This window comes from Phoxinus phoxinus (genome assembly GCF_949152265.1).
Source record: "Phoxinus phoxinus genome assembly, chromosome: 13".
Lineage (NCBI taxonomy): Eukaryota > Metazoa > Chordata > Actinopteri > Cypriniformes > Leuciscidae > Phoxinus > Phoxinus phoxinus.
This window is the reverse complement of record NC_136888.1, coordinates 8,931,336-8,952,003: the sequence shown is the minus strand read 5'-3', so window position 1 is coordinate 8,952,003 and position 20,668 is coordinate 8,931,336. Positions and strand designations below refer to the sequence as shown.

Below are 20,668 nucleotides of genomic sequence, written 5' to 3'. Positions count from 1 at the left end.
CACTCAAGCCCTTCACAATAATCAAAATATCATGTTCCTTCTCACATGCAGCTGGCCTTTCGAGACCGGCTCTCGACGAGAGAGGATGTCAGTCGCCGTCTCTGAACTTTAAGTCACCTGCTCTAAACCCTCTTTGGCTACATGTGCCTGCAATTTATGTAATTAGCTTTTTTGTCTTTAGGAGCCTTTTGTTTGTAGTAGCGTGTGTGAAGACCCAGGTAGAGCGCAATCGGGCAAATTGCGGCTGAGTGTCGCCTCACTCGGCCGTGTTTTGGCAGCGGCTCATAAAAAGTGAGCCAGCTCTGGCCCAGTAATGGATGCCAGAATTGGCTTTGGATGTGCAGATTTGGCCTGATTTGCACAGATATGGCACATTTAGCCACATTCGGCCCGATTACGGACCATAAGGGCTGGTCTGATTTTGGGTGAAATATGTCCAGAACCGAGCCAGTTTAGGTGCTGGGGTGGGTCTCCTTTTACAATGTGGTAAATTAATATCCTTTCCCTGTCAATGTTATGTTATTTATTAGAGCATTTTTTTTATTTTAATTCCTATTAATATTTGTTTATTTTTTCCCCACATTCACTTTTATCTTAAACTAAATTTGTAACTGCGAAATCTAATACAATTTTAATTAACAGTACTACACATAACATATCGAAGTAATGTTTATAATGAAATTATAATCATAAGTTGGCTGACATAGTGCTAGAATTGAGCTCCAACCCTATTTAAACACAACTGAATCAGCTAATCAAAGTCTCCAGGATTACTAAAAACTTCCAGGCAGGTTCTGGAGCTGGTTGGAGCTAAACTCTGCAGGACACCAGCTACTAAACTAACCAATGTGAAGTCTTAATTTTCTAATAAATTCATAAACGGTTCTTATTGCTTTGTCTGTAGCCAGAATATGACATGCTTTTTTTCCCACCACAGAAGCAATCTATTAATCAACAGAAATTATTACTTTTACAATATCAGGACTGGAGCAATAATCAATAATAATGATTTTGTGATTAATTAATTTTTTTTAATTAGCATTATGCATTTTTTGTGTAAATACATCTCCACAAACAGCATTAAATAGTCTGTGTAAATAAGCACAAATGCCATATCAGATGCAACTTCTGTTCTACTTTTGCATTGTAAATATGGCTTTAGTTGATGTTGAAAGATTTGTAAAAGTCTATAGTATTGTGATTGATCTTTTTATATATATATCACAGCAAAGAAATGCAAATACTGCCAGTGCATCGGATAGAGAGATTGAAATGTTCATCAAAAGATGGCTTGCAGCTCGATTCGGACAGAGATGGATGGGGGAATAAAAGAGCAGGCCCAAAAGCAAACTAATTAAAGTGCCCCTATTATGCTATTTTAAAGTCTCCTAATTACATTTTTAAGTCTCCTACAACAGGTTTACATGCATCAAAGGTCAAAAAACCTTTCTCATTTAAATTTTCTCATAACATACATTGCACATCACCATCACCATACATTGCACATTTTTCTTTCTACAGCTTAGCGATTGTACACCGTAAACTAAAAACAAACGATGACGTTAATTTTACCATATCAATCTGAGCGCGATTCTGATTAGTGCCCCTATTATGGTTTTTCAAATATTCCATTTCAAGCAGAGTGTAATAAAGCTGTTTGCGAATGTAAACAATCTGAAAAGTTGAAAAAATACAGGGTGTTCAAAATACTTAGTTTTGTGTTTTATATTGTGTACGTTTTCCGGCTAACCGGCTAACTTGAGGAGGCTCCTGAAGTTTTCTTTTTCATCAAACATTTTGCAGCTCCTTATAAAGCTGTATGTTAATGTTAGGTAGTTGTAGTTTAGTTTAGTTTACTTTTTTTTTTTAAGTAGATGCCATCTTAAGGATTTTAAGGCAACAATGTCAATTTGTGGAAAAACAAATTATTCAATCCATCCTGAGTCTGGCAAATGCAACCGAGAAGAGTTATTTCTTTCGGCCTGCCGGATCTGGGCCATTATCGGGCCGAACAGTTTTAACTACAGGGGGATGATTTAGTATGAAAAACTCAGACAATCGTTTCAGGTGTGCCTCTGTGTCCCAGTTTTTTGACATTGGAGGACACACATGATCTGTGCGTTTGATGTTTGGATGAGGAGCATGCACGTTCAGTTCTTGAGGGTTCTGAATGCGCCCATTATGAGTGAGGAAGCTCCGTTCACGCTGGACTTCATTTTCGAGAGTTGAGGGACAAGCATGTGTGCATCGTGGCTCAGTGGAGGTTGATGTCGTGAGGATTGCAGGTCGAGCTGGCTGAGGAAATCGGAAAAAGGCATAGCTCTTTCATGTTCTTCAGTAACCGGTCTGAGCGATCTGTTGGATCTAGATGTGCTGTCGCTTGAGCCATCTGACACAGCAGATAGCATGCTGCTGGCACCATCCGGCCAGAAGTAATATTATGAAATATTATAACGATTTGAAATAATTGTTTTCTCTTTCAATATATTTTATAATTTCCTGTGATGCAAAGCTGAACTTTCAGCATCATTACTCCAGTCTTCAGTGTCACATGATCCTTCAGACCATTCTAATCGGCTTAAAAATTAATTTAAGATACACCTTCATATTTTTGTAGAAACTATGATACATTTTTTGGGGAATATTTTATAGAGGCAACGTTCAAAAGAACAGCAATTATTACTGCCACATTTGATAAATTTACCGCATCCTTGCTGAATGAAAATATAATAAAAAAAATCATACTGACCCCATAGTTTTCAACGCTAGTATATATATATATACACCCAAAATACAGAAGACAGCAAATGAACAACATAGTCAGGTGGCTCAGTAATTATCCGCAGTGCTCTTACCGATCATGGGCGACTCAATAAAGCTCCAGGCGTTGGTTTGAGGCACATATGATTGAAGCACTCCAGCAGAGCGACTGGCCTCATTCACCCCTCCAAACACATAGATCTTCCCTCCACAGACAGTTGCTGCTGCAGAATGGACAGGTTTGGGCAAGGAAGCCACCATCTCCCACTGGTTAGTGATGGTGTCATACCTAGAGAGAAAATGAAAAGCAATTTAGCCTGAAACACGCCTTTTTAGACAAAATAAATGTTCTATTCTATTCTATTCTATTCTAACTGCTCATATGTAGGGTTAAAAGTTTGACAAACATCCTGGCATCCACTTTAAACCTTTTTTCCCCTAGAAAAAGGACTATTAAAGTCGGCCTAAATAAAAAGACATTCCATGGTTCCATGGATTTTTAAATGATGCTCATGGCTCATATCAGTGTGTTTCCGCTTCACGCCTGATAAAGCATCAGGGAAATGAGAGTAAATTGCGAGGCTTGGTTGAGTTTCTTTACTGGCCCTGGGTAAGATCATTTAATTCAACTCTAGCATTTAAACATAAGTTAAAAGAGACTGTAGTGAAAATGTGCATGGCTGATTGTCACAAAAACTGTCCGGCTAATATTTCAAGAAACAAAATACATTGAATACAGAAAATGAAGGAGGATTTCAAGTCAAAATACCATTGCTGTAATAATAATAATAATAAAAACCGTATTAAATACAATACGTACAATACGTATTAAATACAATAAATACAGTATCATATACATACTGAACTGCCATAAAAATATGTAGAAAATGCATCATTATTTTTATGCCAATTAATTATATATATATATATATATATATATATATATATATATATATATATATATATATATATATATATATATATATATATATATATATATATATATATATATATATATATATATATATAAATGAATCTGTTAAGCACTGCACAGTATTTGATCTCTTAAACTTCTAAACTACAACTCTAGATTGATCCTCATCTAATCCCAGGACAGGCTCACAGGTGTGGGAAGCAGGCTATATTTGGATTGTGCAAAATGATACAAATGAAAGAGCAGGTTTTGACTGAGGAGCCCAGCAACCCAGATTCAAACTCAGATCCTGCCTTGAGTTTGTGCTGGAAGACCTGTGGGAGACATCAGGAGATTGCCTGTTAGAGGGTGAAAATTGAGCAGGGAATGAGACCCGGTCGCGCTCACTGAGTGAGACCATTATGAGTCTTAAATGGAGGAGCAGAAAACGCGTTTGGAGTCGGTGGAGTAAAGTCAACCTTATCTACTGCACATTTAACAGATACTGACTGTGGAATATTGCTGGAGAAGCTTATCTCGTTTGCCTAGCTGAAGAGAAATGCTGGAAAAATCTCACGAGCAAAACCCTGCAGCAACAGTAACATGCACAAATTATCGGAATATTGCATTATGCTTTTTACCTAATGTCTATAGTGTCTATGGCAGCAGGCAGGTGTGCTGGAGGGTTTTAATACAGAAATGTGAAGCTTGTAGTTCTGTTAAAGTCCCCCTATGGTAAAAATCAAGTTGTTTATATGTCTATGTGGCGTTTTTAATATGCTTTAAGACAAACCATGTGCAAATTCATAAGTCAACGCTATTGCTGAGTATTTTCCCATTAAAACTGCAGTGAACCAAAGACAGTCTCAAAAACGCGGTTAAAAATCGCCAGTGTTTCTTACGTCACAAACTACCTTGTAACCAATCGTCAATGTACGGGCGGGAATTAGAATATCTGTTGGAAGCAGGGGAGTCTCAAGAGAAGCCAATTTATTCCAATATATTTTTCTGTTGATATGAAAAACTGTGCAGCAATATAGCAGGTGAATTATGTTTATTATGTATATTACGATGTTATGAGGAACTATAGATCTTTCTCCGCTGACGTTCTAAGTTGTTCAAAATGTTTCTAAGGAAACTGATTTTAGAAGGCAGTTGTTTGACTCTTGAGATGGTCAATGGGAACATGGTTTGTGTAACATTAGCAACACATTATTAGCTGTTTCATAAAAGGCTAATCATATCAATTACCTTTATGTGTCCGACGTTGTAAAGAGTGATGCCATTCTGCAGTGTTTACTACAGTAAAGTTGGCCGAGTGACTCTCTGAGCTGATGTGAGTGAGTGGAGGTGGGGCTAATTTGGATATTCATGTCTCCACGTATACTAAATGAAGCAAGGGTCTAGAGTTACATTCAAGCTATTTTAAGGCAATGAGATTTTTTTGGTAACACATTACAATAAGGTTTCATTTGTTTTAATAAATACATCATTTAATGTATTAACTAACATGAACTAACTATGAGCAATAAATTTGTTACAGTATTTATTAATCTCTGTTAATGTTAATTAATACAAATACTGTACAGGTGATTCATGTTACTTCACAGTGCATTAACTAATGTTATCAAAAACAACTTTTGATTTTATTAATGTATTAGTAAATGTTGAAAATAACATTAACTAAGATGAATTAATACTGTAGAAGTAAAGTTCATTATTAATTAATGTTGACTAATGTAGTTAACAAATGAAACCTTATTGTAAAATGTTACAATTTTTTTTTTAAATATGTAATTTTGGGGATCAAAGATTTGAGTTTTAAGGAATACAAGCAGCGGCTAAAGCAGTTTGTCTGAATCCAAGGTTCGTTTTTTTAATGCTTTGCATCTTATCTAGAGCAAAGATCTTTTACAGAAAAGGTTGGTACTTGTTTTTCTTATCCAGACCCTATCACCAGTGGGGTCCCACAAGGGTCAATTTTGGGCCCCGTTTTGTTTTTATTATATATGCTCCCCTTGGGAATGATTTTTTTTTAAATATGGTATTTCTTACCATCTATATGCGGATGACACACACAATTTATTTGCCTTTAAGACCTAATTGTAATGTTTCCTATGCAACACTCCATAGGTGTCTGGATGAAGTTAAAGATTGGATGGCTGACAATCTTGTTCAGTTGAAAGTAAAACAGAAATTATGTTTTTTGGTCGTTCAGTTTTTAATAAGGCTGAAAGTGACATTTTAGGCCCTTGGGCTTGCTACCTACAGGGCAGAGTATAGAACTTGGGAGTCATTTTTGATTTCTCGCTGAAGTTCAATAAACAAATACAAACTGTAGTTCGGAATTGTTCCTTTTATCAGGACAATAGTCAAATTAAAAGTGTTTCTTTCAACTAGTGACTTAGAAAAAGTAATCCATACATATATCTTTTTCCATTTAGACTATTGTAATGTTATTTATTCCGGGACCTGCTCATGTTGCATGTCTTCAGCCAGTGCAAAATGCCGCTGCTAGAATGCTTATGAAGGCTAAGAAGACTGATCGTGTTACCCCACTGTTATCCTCATTAGGCTGGCTACCAGTGCATTACAGGATCCAATACATGGTCTTGACATATGTTTTTAAGGCATTGCATGGAATAGTGCCAGACTATTTGGTTGAGCTTATTAGGCCATATAATTCAAATGTAATGCAGAGATACTCAAACTATTATTAATCCCAAAAGTGCGCCTTAAATCTAAAGATGGCTGTCACTGGCCCAAGATTACGGAACAGCTTGCCTTTTGAGGTTAGATCGTCAACTTTTTAATGGATGTTTTATTGTTTGTTGTTGTTGTCTTTGTTTTAGTTTGTATTTATTTTTATAATTTCTTTATTCACTTGTAATATACAACACTTTTGAGCTACTGTGTAGCCTGAAAAGTGCTCTAGAAATAAATTCAATACAATACAATAATAGTTGTTGCCAATATCAACGTTTTCATTGTCACTGAAAAAAGGATTTAGGATATACTTGAAAAAAGCTTTAATTAGAAATCTTTAAGTTAAATTTACTTGGAATATGGAATTAAGTAAACTTTACTTAACCTAGTTAAGTGAAAGTAACAAAGAAAATAAGTAATTTTAACTTAGCTAGTAAAAGGTTGATATCGATTTAGTTGAAATTTCCTTTGCATTACATTTCACTCAAACAATTTTATTGAATTATACCAGTCATTTATAGTATGTGCTTTACTTAGAGTATCTAAGTAATGTATACTTCATCAAGTCAGATGTTACGCATGATGTGAATGCAAAGACCTCAATACTTGGTAGACAATACACAATGACGGTAACATTTGATGGATCGTTTTTGTGTTTAAATGTGTCATTTTGAGCAGAAAATTTACTCGAAATGTCACAAAATGGCAAGTTACTAATCCTGACAACAAAAGCAATGATAAAACAGTGTAAATACAGCTGGAAACCAGTGAAAAATGAACCTAATTAATTATTCAAGGTCCTGTGCCTGATGGGAACCCCAGAATCAGAAAAGTTGAGTAATTTTTACTTAATTTTAGAGTTGATATTTACGCTTTAATTTCTACTCGCTTGAATTAAGTACTGATATGGAATTTACTTAGTTTTTTTTTATTCTTGCCTGAACTAAATTTTTCATGTAAATTACATTGTTTTTTTTCAGTAGTATTTACTTCACCAAAAAATATTTTTTTACAGTGCAGCATCGTTCATTTTCATCATCAGATCATATAGTAAAGTACCTCTATGCCAAAAAAAATATTTTCTTACTTAGTATTTTTGTTAGTGTCCTCAAGACTATTTTTAAAGGCCTTAGTCTTGTCTCGGTCTCAACTGCATTTGTCTTGCTCAGTCTAAGGGTGTATTCACACCTGCCTTGTTTGGTTCGATTGAATCGAACTCTAGTTCGTTTCCCCCCTTGGTGCGGACCTTTTGGGCAGGTGTGAATACAGCAATCGAACTCGGGTGCGGACCAAACAATCGAACCGAGACCCAGCTGAAGAGGTGGTCTCGGTACGGTTCCAAACTAACTCTGGTACGGTTCGTTTACGATGTGAACATGAACCGACCCAATATCGGCCCAATATCAATATCGACCCAATATTGTTCGTTCAAGTGCGAAAGAGGCGCGCTGTCTGGCCACACGATACTGTTGCGCGTCTTTCTGCGCGTCGTGTGTGTGGAATGGAATGAATGAATGTGTGTGCGCATCAGGACATTCACATAGAGAGCGTTCTCTTTAGTCTATTCGCGCATAAATGCTTTAAAAGCATTTGCCTGAATACGAGCGAGTTCATATAATGTAACGATAGTTACAATACAAGGATGGTGGGGGTGGGGGTGCTGCGTTAATTTACGTTAAACTGGTCAAACTTAATCGCAAGCGTTAACGTTGACAGCACTTGTTAGCAGTATATACAATAAGAATCTCATTATTTGAATGTGTGAACATATCCCCTCTCTATGAATCAAAACGTTATACTTTATATCCACTGTCAGCGTCCCATGGTAGGCGCACATGAGAGCATGTTCTCTCCGCCGGAATCGTGACCGTCTTGCAGCACATCATCGTATAGATGACATCATGTCATATGATACTCATTAATGATTTCTTCATATTGTGTTTGTAGTGAATAACACAAAAACAGTAAAAGAACAAATATTGCAGTACGAAATATCTCCGTCGAGCCTTTTTTTTTTTTTTTTTGCACTTCCTGATTTCCCTACTTGAGAATCCTTGTCCAATGAATGGACGACCTTAGCACACGTGTGGTTTTATTTACAAATTTTGGTTCACTTGCAAAAAGAGCAGTGTGAAAGCGAACCGTACCAAACAAAAACAAAAACAAAATTATTTGGTCCGGACCAAAGCAAGTGAACTATCGGACTTTCCTGGTGTGAATACACCCTAAGAGAACTAATGGTGTATTCACACCAGTCTTGTTTGGTTCGATTGCTGTGTGAATACAACAATCGCACTCGGGTGCGGACCAAACAACCGTACCGAGACCCAGCTGAAGAGGTGGTCTCGGCCCAGTTCCAAACGAACTCTGGTACGGTTCGAATTTCTGTCCAATGAATGGATGACCTTAGCACACGTGTGGCTTTGTTTACCAAGCTTGGTTCACTTGTAAAAGAGCAGTGTGAAAGCGAACCACACCCAAAGAAAAAAATCAACATTGTATTTGGTCCGGACCAATGCAAGGGAACTAGCGGACATTCCTGGTGTGAATACACCCTAAGAGAGATTTTATTTCAAGACCACAACTGTGGGGGTATGATTACATTGCCAGTGCATTGTCTGATTTATTTGTTAACATCATCAAAGATGCATTATGTAATATTGACAGCTAGCGATTGAAATGGGTCCTGAAGTACAAATTCAAAATATTGGAGAGTTGTTTGCCCCTTCCCCTCCTCCTCAGACTCGAGATGCTCACGTGGATTGTCAGATTGATGACACGCAACAGGAACGAGTGCAATTGACAATGGTGAAATACCTTACACCGTATTTATTAATCCGCTTATTTTATCCGGATAGAGCTTTTTAGATGGATGCCGATGCTTTTTTATGTCTTGTAGAATTTGTGATCTATGACCAAGTTCGTTTGCTGGCTTTCACGGCTGTAATGCGCCGTTTTCTCTGCCAACTGCCAACCCCGGGTGTCAGATGTTACTGTGTAAATTGGCACAGAACTCACATTTCAAAGTAAAATAACTGGCTGTAGCATTGTTTTTCGGAGAAACAATTATTTGAACCTAGCATGTTTCCTAAATATCTGCAAACATAATATGGTATTTTCATGCTTTAGTGCAGTCCAAAACAATATACATACAGCACCTTTAATGTTATTGGATGTAAAACGTCCTGCTTCAAATGCAATCAATATCTTATTTCTAATTTGATTTCTTTTGTAACTGTTGTGCCGGGTCAGAAAATAACAGGGGATTGAATAAAAAAAAAATCACCATAATTAATACAAATGCTCACAAATTTCAAGATATAATTTCAAAAAAGTACGTGTATGAGATCTTGTTTTTATACTATAATGTTATATGATATAATTAAAGGGGACCTATTTTACAAAATTCACAAAAACACATTACAAATGTACTGTTATTGGATGTATACATGCCAGTCTCCATAGACTCCCGGCATCCAAGCCACTAAGGACACCATGGTTGAATTTCATTTTCAAAGGAATGTCCCAAAGAAAATCGATAAAGTCTTATACATAGGCCATCGGCTCGATAAATGGGTTCTGAAGAGAATCAACACTCTACGCACACCTTGGTAGAGAGTCACCATTGGCAAGTAATTTTTTAATGTGTTTTTATATATCATTAAAAATATATTATAATAATAAAAAATATACATATACACACATATATATACACATATTTTATATATATATATATATATATATATATATATATATATATATATATATATATATATATATATGGTAAACAAAATTTTATTTTCAAAACATTAATCTCAACATTTTTTATGCAGTTGTAATTGCACCGATTCAGATGCAACTTCTGTGCCACCTCTGCAGTGCAAAGATTAATTCTGTTGTTAGTGATGTCATTCGACTGGTAACAGCTCTATATAGTGTCTAATCATTTTAATTGTATTTATTGATTACATAGAAGACATTTCTCAGGCAGTAAGTGTGGATTTTTTAGATGAATTTAAGGAGTGCTGGTCTGGTCTTGGTCTTGATTCAGTCTCGCCCTGCCTTGGTCTTGTCTTGGTCTCAATCCCTCAAAGTCTTGGTTTTGTCTTGGTCTCGACGCACACTGGTCTCGACTTGATCTTGGTTTAGGTGGTCTTGACTACAAGCAAACACCACCATTTTTTTGGGATGTAAAATCAGATGTTCCCACTGGATCCCCCGTACAGGAAAGCAGATGTCTCACAAGCGGATATTCCATCCTCTCTCTGGGCGAGTGGTTCAGAAGCGGGCGGTTCATTGTCAGCTCAGTGACTCGTGAGTAAGACCATTAATTACACAGAGGGAGAGTGTTATCAGGCGACTTCTGCCTCTTTTTTAATGAGACTTTTACAGCGGCGTACAGGAAGGAACTAATTATACGAGGCAGAGACTCGCTTAATGAAAGTGCGGTTATAAATACAGACATCTGTGGAACAAATGAAAAATCATTATGACTCACGTTTTCTCGCCTAAAAGAGTCTGATATGAATTAAAACAATTAGCGAGGAAACACCTGCAGTCATGTGACTTTTCTAGCATATGTGGCTTTGATGCAAATTCTATTTTAATTAGCTAGTATTGTTTTTTGATGAGAAATCCAGGTGAAAGTGATCTTTGATTTTGCTAATACATAAAACCTACATATACAATATCGTAAGCATTATTCCTCAATTCTTTTTAAATAGCATCTGCTTCCACAAATAACAATAAAATTATCCAATTTTTATTGTGAAAAATTTATATATATAAACATGCCAAAAATATTGCTTGGACAATACTTTATAGTAAGTTATATTATGATAACATTAAGGTGATATTCATTGTTTACTCATTTACTTATTTATTTTAATCTAGCTTTGATATATTTATTTATATATAGGTTATTTATTTTTATTAAAAAATATATTTATTTGCTTATTTTTTGTTTGAATCAAATTATTTATTCGTTTAAATGTATATTTGATTTATTCATTTTAATTTATAATTTTTTATTAAGTTTAACTTCTTATACTTTTATTTAAAAACATACACTTTCTCTAAACATTTCCACAGAACCTGTTTGAAAACCTCTGACCTAAAACACCGTAGTAACTGTAAGTAACCCATAGCAACACTATCAACAACTTGGAACCATAGCTACCAATTATCAATAGATACCATTACCAATCACATACTGTAGTAACCACTCATAACACCCGAGTAAAGACTTGGGCAATGAAAGTACACAGCAGTCAAGCTACTAAATAACATAAAATTTGAAACAATTAAACCATTGGTTGTTGTTGTTTTTACTTTTGGGCAAGGTTTTGTCAAGTCAACATTCAAAGTCTTTACAAATTTTAATTTTCTAGTCATCTATCTTTGGGTAAAACCCAGAAGACTGACAAGAGACTTGTTCCTTCTTCGACATGTTGTTAGTTAGCATCTGCTTCTATAAATATCATGCATGTTCATATTTCTTTTGCAGTGTCCACAAATTACCCATCTTAAACAAACAAGATGAAGTTTCTCTGCAGTGTTCCCAGTGCTTTAAAACACGCTGTGAATTCTTTGGTGTGACAGGTGTCCCTGCTTTCCAGATCAGTGTCTCACAGGAGGTGCACACTCAAGCAGTCCACAGTTCAAGCAGTCCACACATGCCTGAAGCCGAAGCAGCTGCGAGCGAACGAGGGGTCGGGGCTCAAGGCAACTCTGCAACGGTTAGACTCCTCGTAAATATGTGCTAAACTGTGGCGAAACTCGTGACACTTCATTCCGTATCTCAATCTAAGATTACTTGGGCCTAGTCTCTGTGCCAACCAATTAAAAAAAAAAAAACTTAGAATATAGACAATAAACACAATGAAAGCCTCTAAGCTGGGCCACTTAAAGGTGGCAGAAATTAGTTAAATGAGTCATACTATGAAAAAAAAAAATGTGTCTTGTTCTTTTGAGGTAAAAGAGAGGAATTTATCATTACTCTCAAATGTATTATTAATACATACCCTAGTCAAACTAAATAATGTACAATGTCAAGCAGAGAATGCATTAGAATAGCGATACACCAGAATAACTCTGGAAATCCTCATTGTGTCCTGGGACTAAAACAAACACCCTTACAGCCTTAATTTACATGACTAGCAAACAAACAGCTTTTGCTTTCGTCAACACGAATAAATTGGTTTGTACCCTGACAGAGTCTGGCACGATGAACAACTGCGCTAACACAGAGCACACACACTCATAAACATCAACCCAACACCACCACCGTTGGGGTTTTCATGTGTTATGGGGACATTGGCCTCTTTCACACAGCAATCCCGGCAAATTACCATAAAATTGCCAGAACGACTTTAATGTGAATTCCAAAATGTGCTGTTCACACAAGAAACAGCATTCTGGCTTTTTACCGCTAACAGACCATTCACACATCAGTTCCAACATACCGGTAAACTCTGTGACGATGTCATTAACCTGGAAGTGACCTCTAAAGTTGTTGACAAATCTCTTGATCCGCCCGGACGAGGAAAAGCGCTTTAGTTTCGGTATCACTCCAATTTGAAGACATTTGTAAACGATGTTGAGTAAACGTGTCATCTGCGTCATCATTTTATTAATAGCTCGGAGCCGTTGCTCTTTCAACAGCTTCTGATTCTTTGAAGCACATTGGATTACCATGTAAATTGTAGGCCTATGAAAATGGTACTCAGATCTATAGTAAAATATATACTGAATCAGTATTTATGCACTTTATTGCATTAGCTTTTTTTATTTTAGTTTTAGTAATTATGTACTTTTGTATTTTTTTATTAGTTTTTTATATTTCTATTAAGCTTTCATTTATTTCAGTTTTAGTCATTTCAGTACTTTAGCTTGAACTTCTTTTATTTCCATTAGTTGCAAAGACAGCATTTTAAGTACATTTATATATATTTTTCATCTATAAAATGTAATTTATACATTTATTTTAATTTCTGCTTTATTTCAATTAACAACAACAACACAAATAATTGAATAGTGTTTAGCTTTAGTTTACAATAACAACAGTGCTTCAACGGAATAAAGAAAGCGATACAGAATTGGAATGATGTGTGGGTGAGTAATGACAGAAGTTTTCTTTTTTTTGGGCGAACTATCCCTTTAAGAAAGTATACACATTCAATACTGATTTCATGTTGAATCAAAGTTAGAGGCACAATAAATGTGACTTATAACAGTAGTGACAGAACTATTGGAAGTTTTAACACATTAAGACGGGCCACAGTGACAAACTGGGCCAAGGTTGCAACACAATGATTCCAGTAAACAAACTCATTTCTTGAACACTTCAGCTTGCACACAATGAACAAGAAAGCCAAAAAACTTTGCCTTTCCAATTGACTTGGAGGCCACCTTCAGCATTGAGACCAATATATTTTGGAAAATGTTCACAAAACCTGTAGCATCACCATATGAACCAATACTACAAGCCTTTCTTAAGACATCTCACCAGCTTGCTCGCTTCCCTATCATCATTTGCTGGGTATGGAGGGCGGATGACCCGAGGGGCGGCTGGCATCATTACCAGAGCAGATCGCCATCCATCCATCAGAGAGAGGCGGGATTAGAGAGTCACGCCGGGCCAAAACCACACACATACACACGGCTAGTCACAGACCTTTCTATATATAATCCATCCAGCTCTGCCAGTTCCCGTGTCAAGGTTATGTCGGCTCTCTCTGTATGCAGCTCTCCTCCTCTGTAAAGGCCGGAGGGAGCCGCTGATCAATGTCTTCCCATCTCAACCCATTATGTTTCCCCTTAAAATACACGTCCGGCAGCGCTGTCTAATCACTTTCCTTCATCTGAAATGTAGATGTCTGATCTACGGTCCAGCTGTGAATTTGAAAACCGTCCAAAACACGAGACCCATTGATCTTGTCAGATCTCTGTCAGATTGATTGTGATAAATGTTTTTGCCCCTTCAGAGGAATACACCAGGTATAAAGGAACGTGGTAATGCATCTTTTATTATCTCAGTGTTTTATGACAATAAAGCCAATATTCTCATTACTGTAATGCAAAAAAATGTTTACTATGCATACGTGTTGTGCAGAAAGCCCTTATATGAAGATGGTTTATGCTTGTTTATTATGCAAATGACTCGCCTCCTGCACGCGGCCGCTCATTTAGAATACTCTTCATTCACTAACATTAGAAAGAGATTTAGATCAAACTCATGTGCGAACACACGTGTTGTGAATTAGGCGGAGATTTTTCTTAAGAAGTTCTCCTGTGCGTACAAATACGAAATGATCCACGCAATTATGAGTGAAAGAGACCCATTGTATGTACTGTTATTTACATAAAATGGTTAAAAGATCATAAAAAAACTACATTAAAAGGTCAAGAGCATTTTCAGTGTACCAACTAAGGGACCGTTCGGTATTTATGGAATGGGCCACCGGAGGAAAATAGGGGAGGGTCATGCCTTTTTATTCTTTGTTGAGGGGAGGGTCATCCAACTTTTTTTAGTCTAGGGGGAGGGTCACCCAACTTTTGTATTCATAAAAACAACAAACTTTCAAAGTGGCTTGTTTTGTGCATATTTTTCCATGTAGCTCTCTCAGTCTCGGTCCCCCCATAGCTAGCAGATGGGTCTGACCCAACAAAAATCAGACGCGAAAGATGGAAAGATCAAGTCCAGTTTGGCGCTGTTTGACAGTGCGCACGTGCTCAGAAAAAGAACAGAACGCCAATGAAATGTTTACCACGAGCAAATAATAAACTTTTGTGATTGCTAATCACAAGCAGTGTCCTGTGAGTGTAACTCTACCGCTGCATGTGATGTAGCCTACGTCGCTATCATGTCTGAAAACAAACACAAATGTCGCGTGCTACATTGGGGCTGTTTACACCTGGCCACTTCATGCGTTTTCTCAGATCGGATAGCTATCTGATTTATCAAAACGATTCCATTTACATCTGGTGTGGTCGCATAAATGCGTTTTTGCAAAACGGATTTAAATCCTATCTTCAATTCTTCAAATAGTTTGCACGTTGGCTCATCTGCAGTGATGCGTGTTGCAGTAGCGTCGTCATGTCTGGCTATAACATGACATATAGCCTATAACACGCTCACGTTTATTTTAATTTTATTGCATTTTTAGGGAGGAGTACAATTTATATATGTGGTTTCAACAACCAGATGCATTTACACATGTCCAGTTTTGTCGGGAATGTGGCCCAGACCTCCCCTGAAGTGGTTTGAGCGATCGGATTCAAATCCGTGTCGAATGCGTTTCGGAGGGCATTTATACCTGGTCTTTTCACGATCGGATAGCTATCCCATCACAGAACACGCATGAAGTGGCCAGGTGTAAACAGCCCCTCATTCATCGCAAGACAGAGGCGAACCAACACTGAGTGGGGGCCCCAGGCAAAATTAACCAATGAGGACCTTTTTTTATTTTATATAGCCTAGGCTATGTTTTATATATAATATATACGTTTTTTTTTTTTGTTAATATATCTTCATTAGATATATTATTATACAACACAGAACATCTAACAGAACATTTTAACAACCTTATGTGCTTATTTTTTTTAATTAACGAAATGTCAATCTTTATAACAGAAGATACAACACAATACAACAATCTTCAAGATACAGTAAATCTTCAAATGTGAAGATGTGAAAACAGATTGTCACCTTAAAAACAGTCATTTGCGTGGTGGAACAAGTCATGTTAAATAGAATTATAGTTAGCATCTTAACTTTGTTCTATTATTTTATTAGTTCATTAACTAGCCTAATTGTTAACTCAAAAAATGTAATGTAAAGAGCTGGATACTTACTAATTAAATAATGTCAAATATAGTAAATGTATTGTTGCCATACTAAATATTTGACTAGTCGCACGTTAATTTCTGCTTAAATACTGCATGGGATATAGCCCATTCTGCGCTCAAGCGCATGTATATACTTGACGCAAAAGTAGGCTAATGATAATAAATATGTATTTAAAAATAACGATGCATTTTAATTGTTTATTAATAAACTCTTTTTTTCTAAATCAGTGTCCGCTGCAAACATGTCTCCATACATCTCCGCTGTAAAGTGCGCCTTTAAGAGAAATGCATCTTATACGGATTACATAATCAGATGATATTTGCTTTCGATTTTTTTTTGTTTGTTTGTTTAAAAGTGGACATATCAAGCTTTATATAGATATTTTTTTCATATATTTGAGGCTAGTATGCTATATAGCCTACGATATGTTTCTGCTTTTTTTTTTTTTTTTTTGACGCGCTCCAGTTCACGGAGACCATGAAAGTGCGCCCTGGTTGTTTTATTTTATTTTACGAAAGCAAAACGTTTTCTTGTTATTGTGAGTTTACACAAATACAAGTATTGCGACAGATGCATTATTCTTTTCTGTATGGCCATAAATAGAGTATTTTAAGTTGTTTCCACTGTTGATCGCATCGGCGCCTCCATGTCATGCAGTGCGCGCTACACACTCCGCACACGCACTTGGTTATGCGCCTAAGAACAGCGAACAATTATCTAGGTTAACGTTAGAGTGAGCGGCGATGCCAGACGGATAATCCTCATGTTTAACAAATCAAATCATGCAGTTTCTACCTATCGCGAGTCAGCGCTGCGCTAGTTTGAAAAAGGCGGGTGTACAGGAGCCTTTTAATGAACGTTTGGTGTAGGTCTAGACATAGAGATATCTGAACATATTTGCCAAGCGCAATTACCAGTATTAATCAATAAATGATCGGGGAGGGTCATGCCTTTTTTCACAATCATTTTGGAGGGTCATAGAAAAATGTATTGCTGGCGAAGGGAGGGTCAAGTCTTTTTTGACTATAGATCTCAAAACTCCTCCGGTGGCCCCTTAAATAAATAACGAACAGTCCCTAATTGACAAAAATCAGCATAATACATTTTGTATAAATTATGAACCTTCATGGGAATCAGTCAATGCCTGTGATTTCCTAGAATAACATCTATGGAAAAAACCTTATTTAGCAAAAAAAGAAAACACAGGATGTCATCAGGCAGGTTTCTACAAAATTATCACTCGCCATGTGATGTGAGATGTGAGACTTACGTATACACATGAGAAAGAAAGAAAAAAAATCACACACTATTAGGAGGTGTTGGAAAAAGGTTAATTTTGGCCTTGGTCTATAACAAAACGGTGAAACCTGATCTCATTACAGGAACCAATTTTATAGCAACTTCAAAGGTCCCCAATTAATTTTTAAACCAATTCAAAAAAAAAATATGCTAATAAGATCTGATTCATTTACCAACAGACAGATTATCTGCGTTTCTCCCATCTGTATGATAACATATATCAATATCTCAACCTGATCACCTCCATACAACACTACAGTACATCTGCACAGCTTTACAATACAATATCCAAGATAAACAGATGTTTTTGATGGACTACATCCATGACGTACTTAGCAATTATCCAAAAAAGAAGAATGGAAAAAAGAGCTCATTTGATTAGGCTTTCAATGAGACTTCATGTGAACCAAAACAAACAAAGAAAAAGAAAAATCTGCAGAAGTCACTGCAGCTCCAACTGGAAAAGACAGACATCAGAGATGCCGAATTTCCGGAAATAAACATAGTGCTTGAGCAGCGGAGGACTGTTTTTATCAAGTTTAGCAGAAACGCAGTGGTTCATTGATGCAGTGGAAACGAACGACACGTGGATCAAGAGACGCCCATGAAATGCTATGATTTGGCCTTACTAAACAACACTGTTGAAGACACTATTGTCTACTGTGGAGCTGCTTTACAGAAGAATTAGAATTTGTCTCATATTTGATGAAGTTAGAATCATTGATCATAATTTTTCTGTTCCTGTTTTGCCATGAAGCTGCTTTGAAACAATCTTTATTGGATAAAGTGATATAGAAATAAATGTGACTTGGCGATGGACGAGAGGATGAAGATGCTGCTATGATAATATGCAAGAGTGGCAAAAGAAAGTGAGCTCCAATTAAAGCTAAAAACACTGTAATTTGAGTCCTTTCTTGTCGTTTTGACAATCAACAGGGTCTAAAACTCCACTTCGCAGGAGTGGAGCAGCGGAGTATGCTGGAGATAAAGGCACAGCAGCAGACGGCGAGTTATCAGTTCTTTAATGCCATGGTGTGTTGAGTTTGCACGGTGGGTCGCTCTATCTCAGCACGGAACAATGGGCCTCGCTTTGACTGCCTACAGGATCCGCCAACTCCGAGAGATACACACTCGATTCATTTGCAGGGGAAATCAAGAAAAAAACGACTCATTCTTTAGTTTGGTCTTCTGGGGAACCATTCAAAGACGTTTCTGGAACCAAAAGCATTACAAAACCAAATGAATAGTATTATGAAAGGTAATTCAAGAAAAAAAACATGCCCAATACCATCAGGACATTACTATTGCACAAAATCAGGCTCAAAAGTCAGGCTTTTTTTAAGTCTCTTATACTCACCAAGGCTGCATTTATTTGATAAAATAAAGATGTAATATTTTGAAATATATTCTGCTCAAGAAACATTTCTTGTTATCAGTGTTGTGCTGTTTAATATTTTTGTGGAAACCATGATATATTTTATTTGTCAAAAAAGAACAGCTTTTATTTGAAATATAATTGTTTTCTGACATGTCTTGAAAAGAATGAAAGTATAAATGTATTTCTTACATTTTTGAATGGTATCTGACCCCAATTATAAAAAACAGTTATCACTAACTGCTTCGATTATCATTAAAAATAATCAAACTTAGTAAAAAGCATTTTTTGCTCTTTGGATTAACATGCACTGATGAACCATTCATTTTAACAACCAGGAATGTGCATTAAGAAATTAAAAAAAATATTGCATAATATATCCAATTTTTACAGAGCACATTCAAGTTCAGATTTAGTGCTTTAATTGGAGCAGTTGTTCATTTGACTTTGGCGAGTGACACGCAGCATTGTGAAAGTGCCAAAGTCATGACTGCATGACACAGAGAAAATAAACTCATAAGAGCAGTTCTCTCCACTTCTGCCCTCGAGCTCCTTGTTTTCACTTGCTCTCCTACAGTAATTTCAGAGCTAAAGAGATGGAACGACAACTCATAATGTGAGACTGTGGCTTTACGACTGGAATCCATCATCAAAGAGCAATTAAACAGTAAGTGTTGCTGATTGGGCTTGAACGGGGCACGTCGTCTGAATTATCACTGTCCTCGTGCTGCCATCAGAGGGCTGGACTCGAGGGGTGTGGAATTTCCAGACTGAGAAAGGTTAGGAAGTGCCCGGCGAGAACGCCATTGGCCAACACAATTAATAATAGGATTCAACAGCGCAAATATGATATTTGATGAGGTGTGAACGTGGTGCAGATACACAAGCTGTGTTTGTGTATAAGATGGTCAAAATGAGAATTCCTTCGCCTACTAAAATACAGCCGTCTCAACATGGGGAGTCTGCCATGGAGCTTGACTTCAAGCATATTTCAGAAATCATAGACACAATGATCTTGCTCAATACTTCAATATAGAGGTCTTCACGGGTCCAAAAATTCTTACCCGAACCGGAAGGGACCCGTAATTTGCTACACCGAACCGACCCGGACCCGACTATTATTTCAAAAGCTGGACCCGGACCCGTGCAGACCCGATAAATGCCTAACCGGACCCGACCTGGACCCGTCGATTATTTTTGTAAGCTGGACCCGAAACTGCCGGGAAGACACAGACCCGACTGGACCCGATTGTCACATTTTCCACCTTAAACTGCTATTACAAGTCAATAAACCTGTTGCGAAAAATTACAACTTTTTGTCTTAACTTACCTAATTTAAGGAGCCGTAGCAGCGTAACGTTAGTAGTCTCCATCCTTTCCTTGTAACGTTACGTTACCTGACTGGCTGTGATGCATTACAATCCTTCGGCTCCGACAAGAAAGTTATCCATGTTATTCCTCTCGTTATTCCACCAAGTCCAAGCTTAATCCTTGTTATTTCAGCTTCAAAAGTCCACTTGATGTCACGGACTCACGGTGACGGATGACAAATTAAACGAGTTAGCTGCTAACTCGCACAATAACTTTTGGCTGTTTGCCTTTTTGAACTATAATAACGATTGCTCGTTCATTGCCATGGCCGCTGCGCTGACGTTATTTATCATCTCCGTGCTCTCTGCTCTGCATCATCGAGTCTGAATCTGACCACTAAAACTTTAAGATTGAACAAAACGATTAATTGACATTGTAAAATCTAAAGCGCGGT

General features: G+C 37.0%; 1 protein-coding gene across 3 annotated transcripts in view; it reads right to left on the bottom strand.

Moving 5' to 3' along the window:
- The window catches only part of LOC307008764 (kelch-like protein 29), a 163,419-nt gene that overhangs the window by 13,358 nt on the left and 129,393 nt on the right, over positions 1–20,668 (bottom strand). For all 3 annotated transcript variants that reach the window (XM_079631895.1, XM_079631896.1, XM_079631897.1), the window contains one exon: positions 2,856–3,049. In XM_079631895.1, coding sequence (XP_079488021.1) covers positions 2,856–3,049 — 194 coding nt within the window. The remainder of the gene's footprint in view (positions 1–2,855; positions 3,050–20,668) is intronic.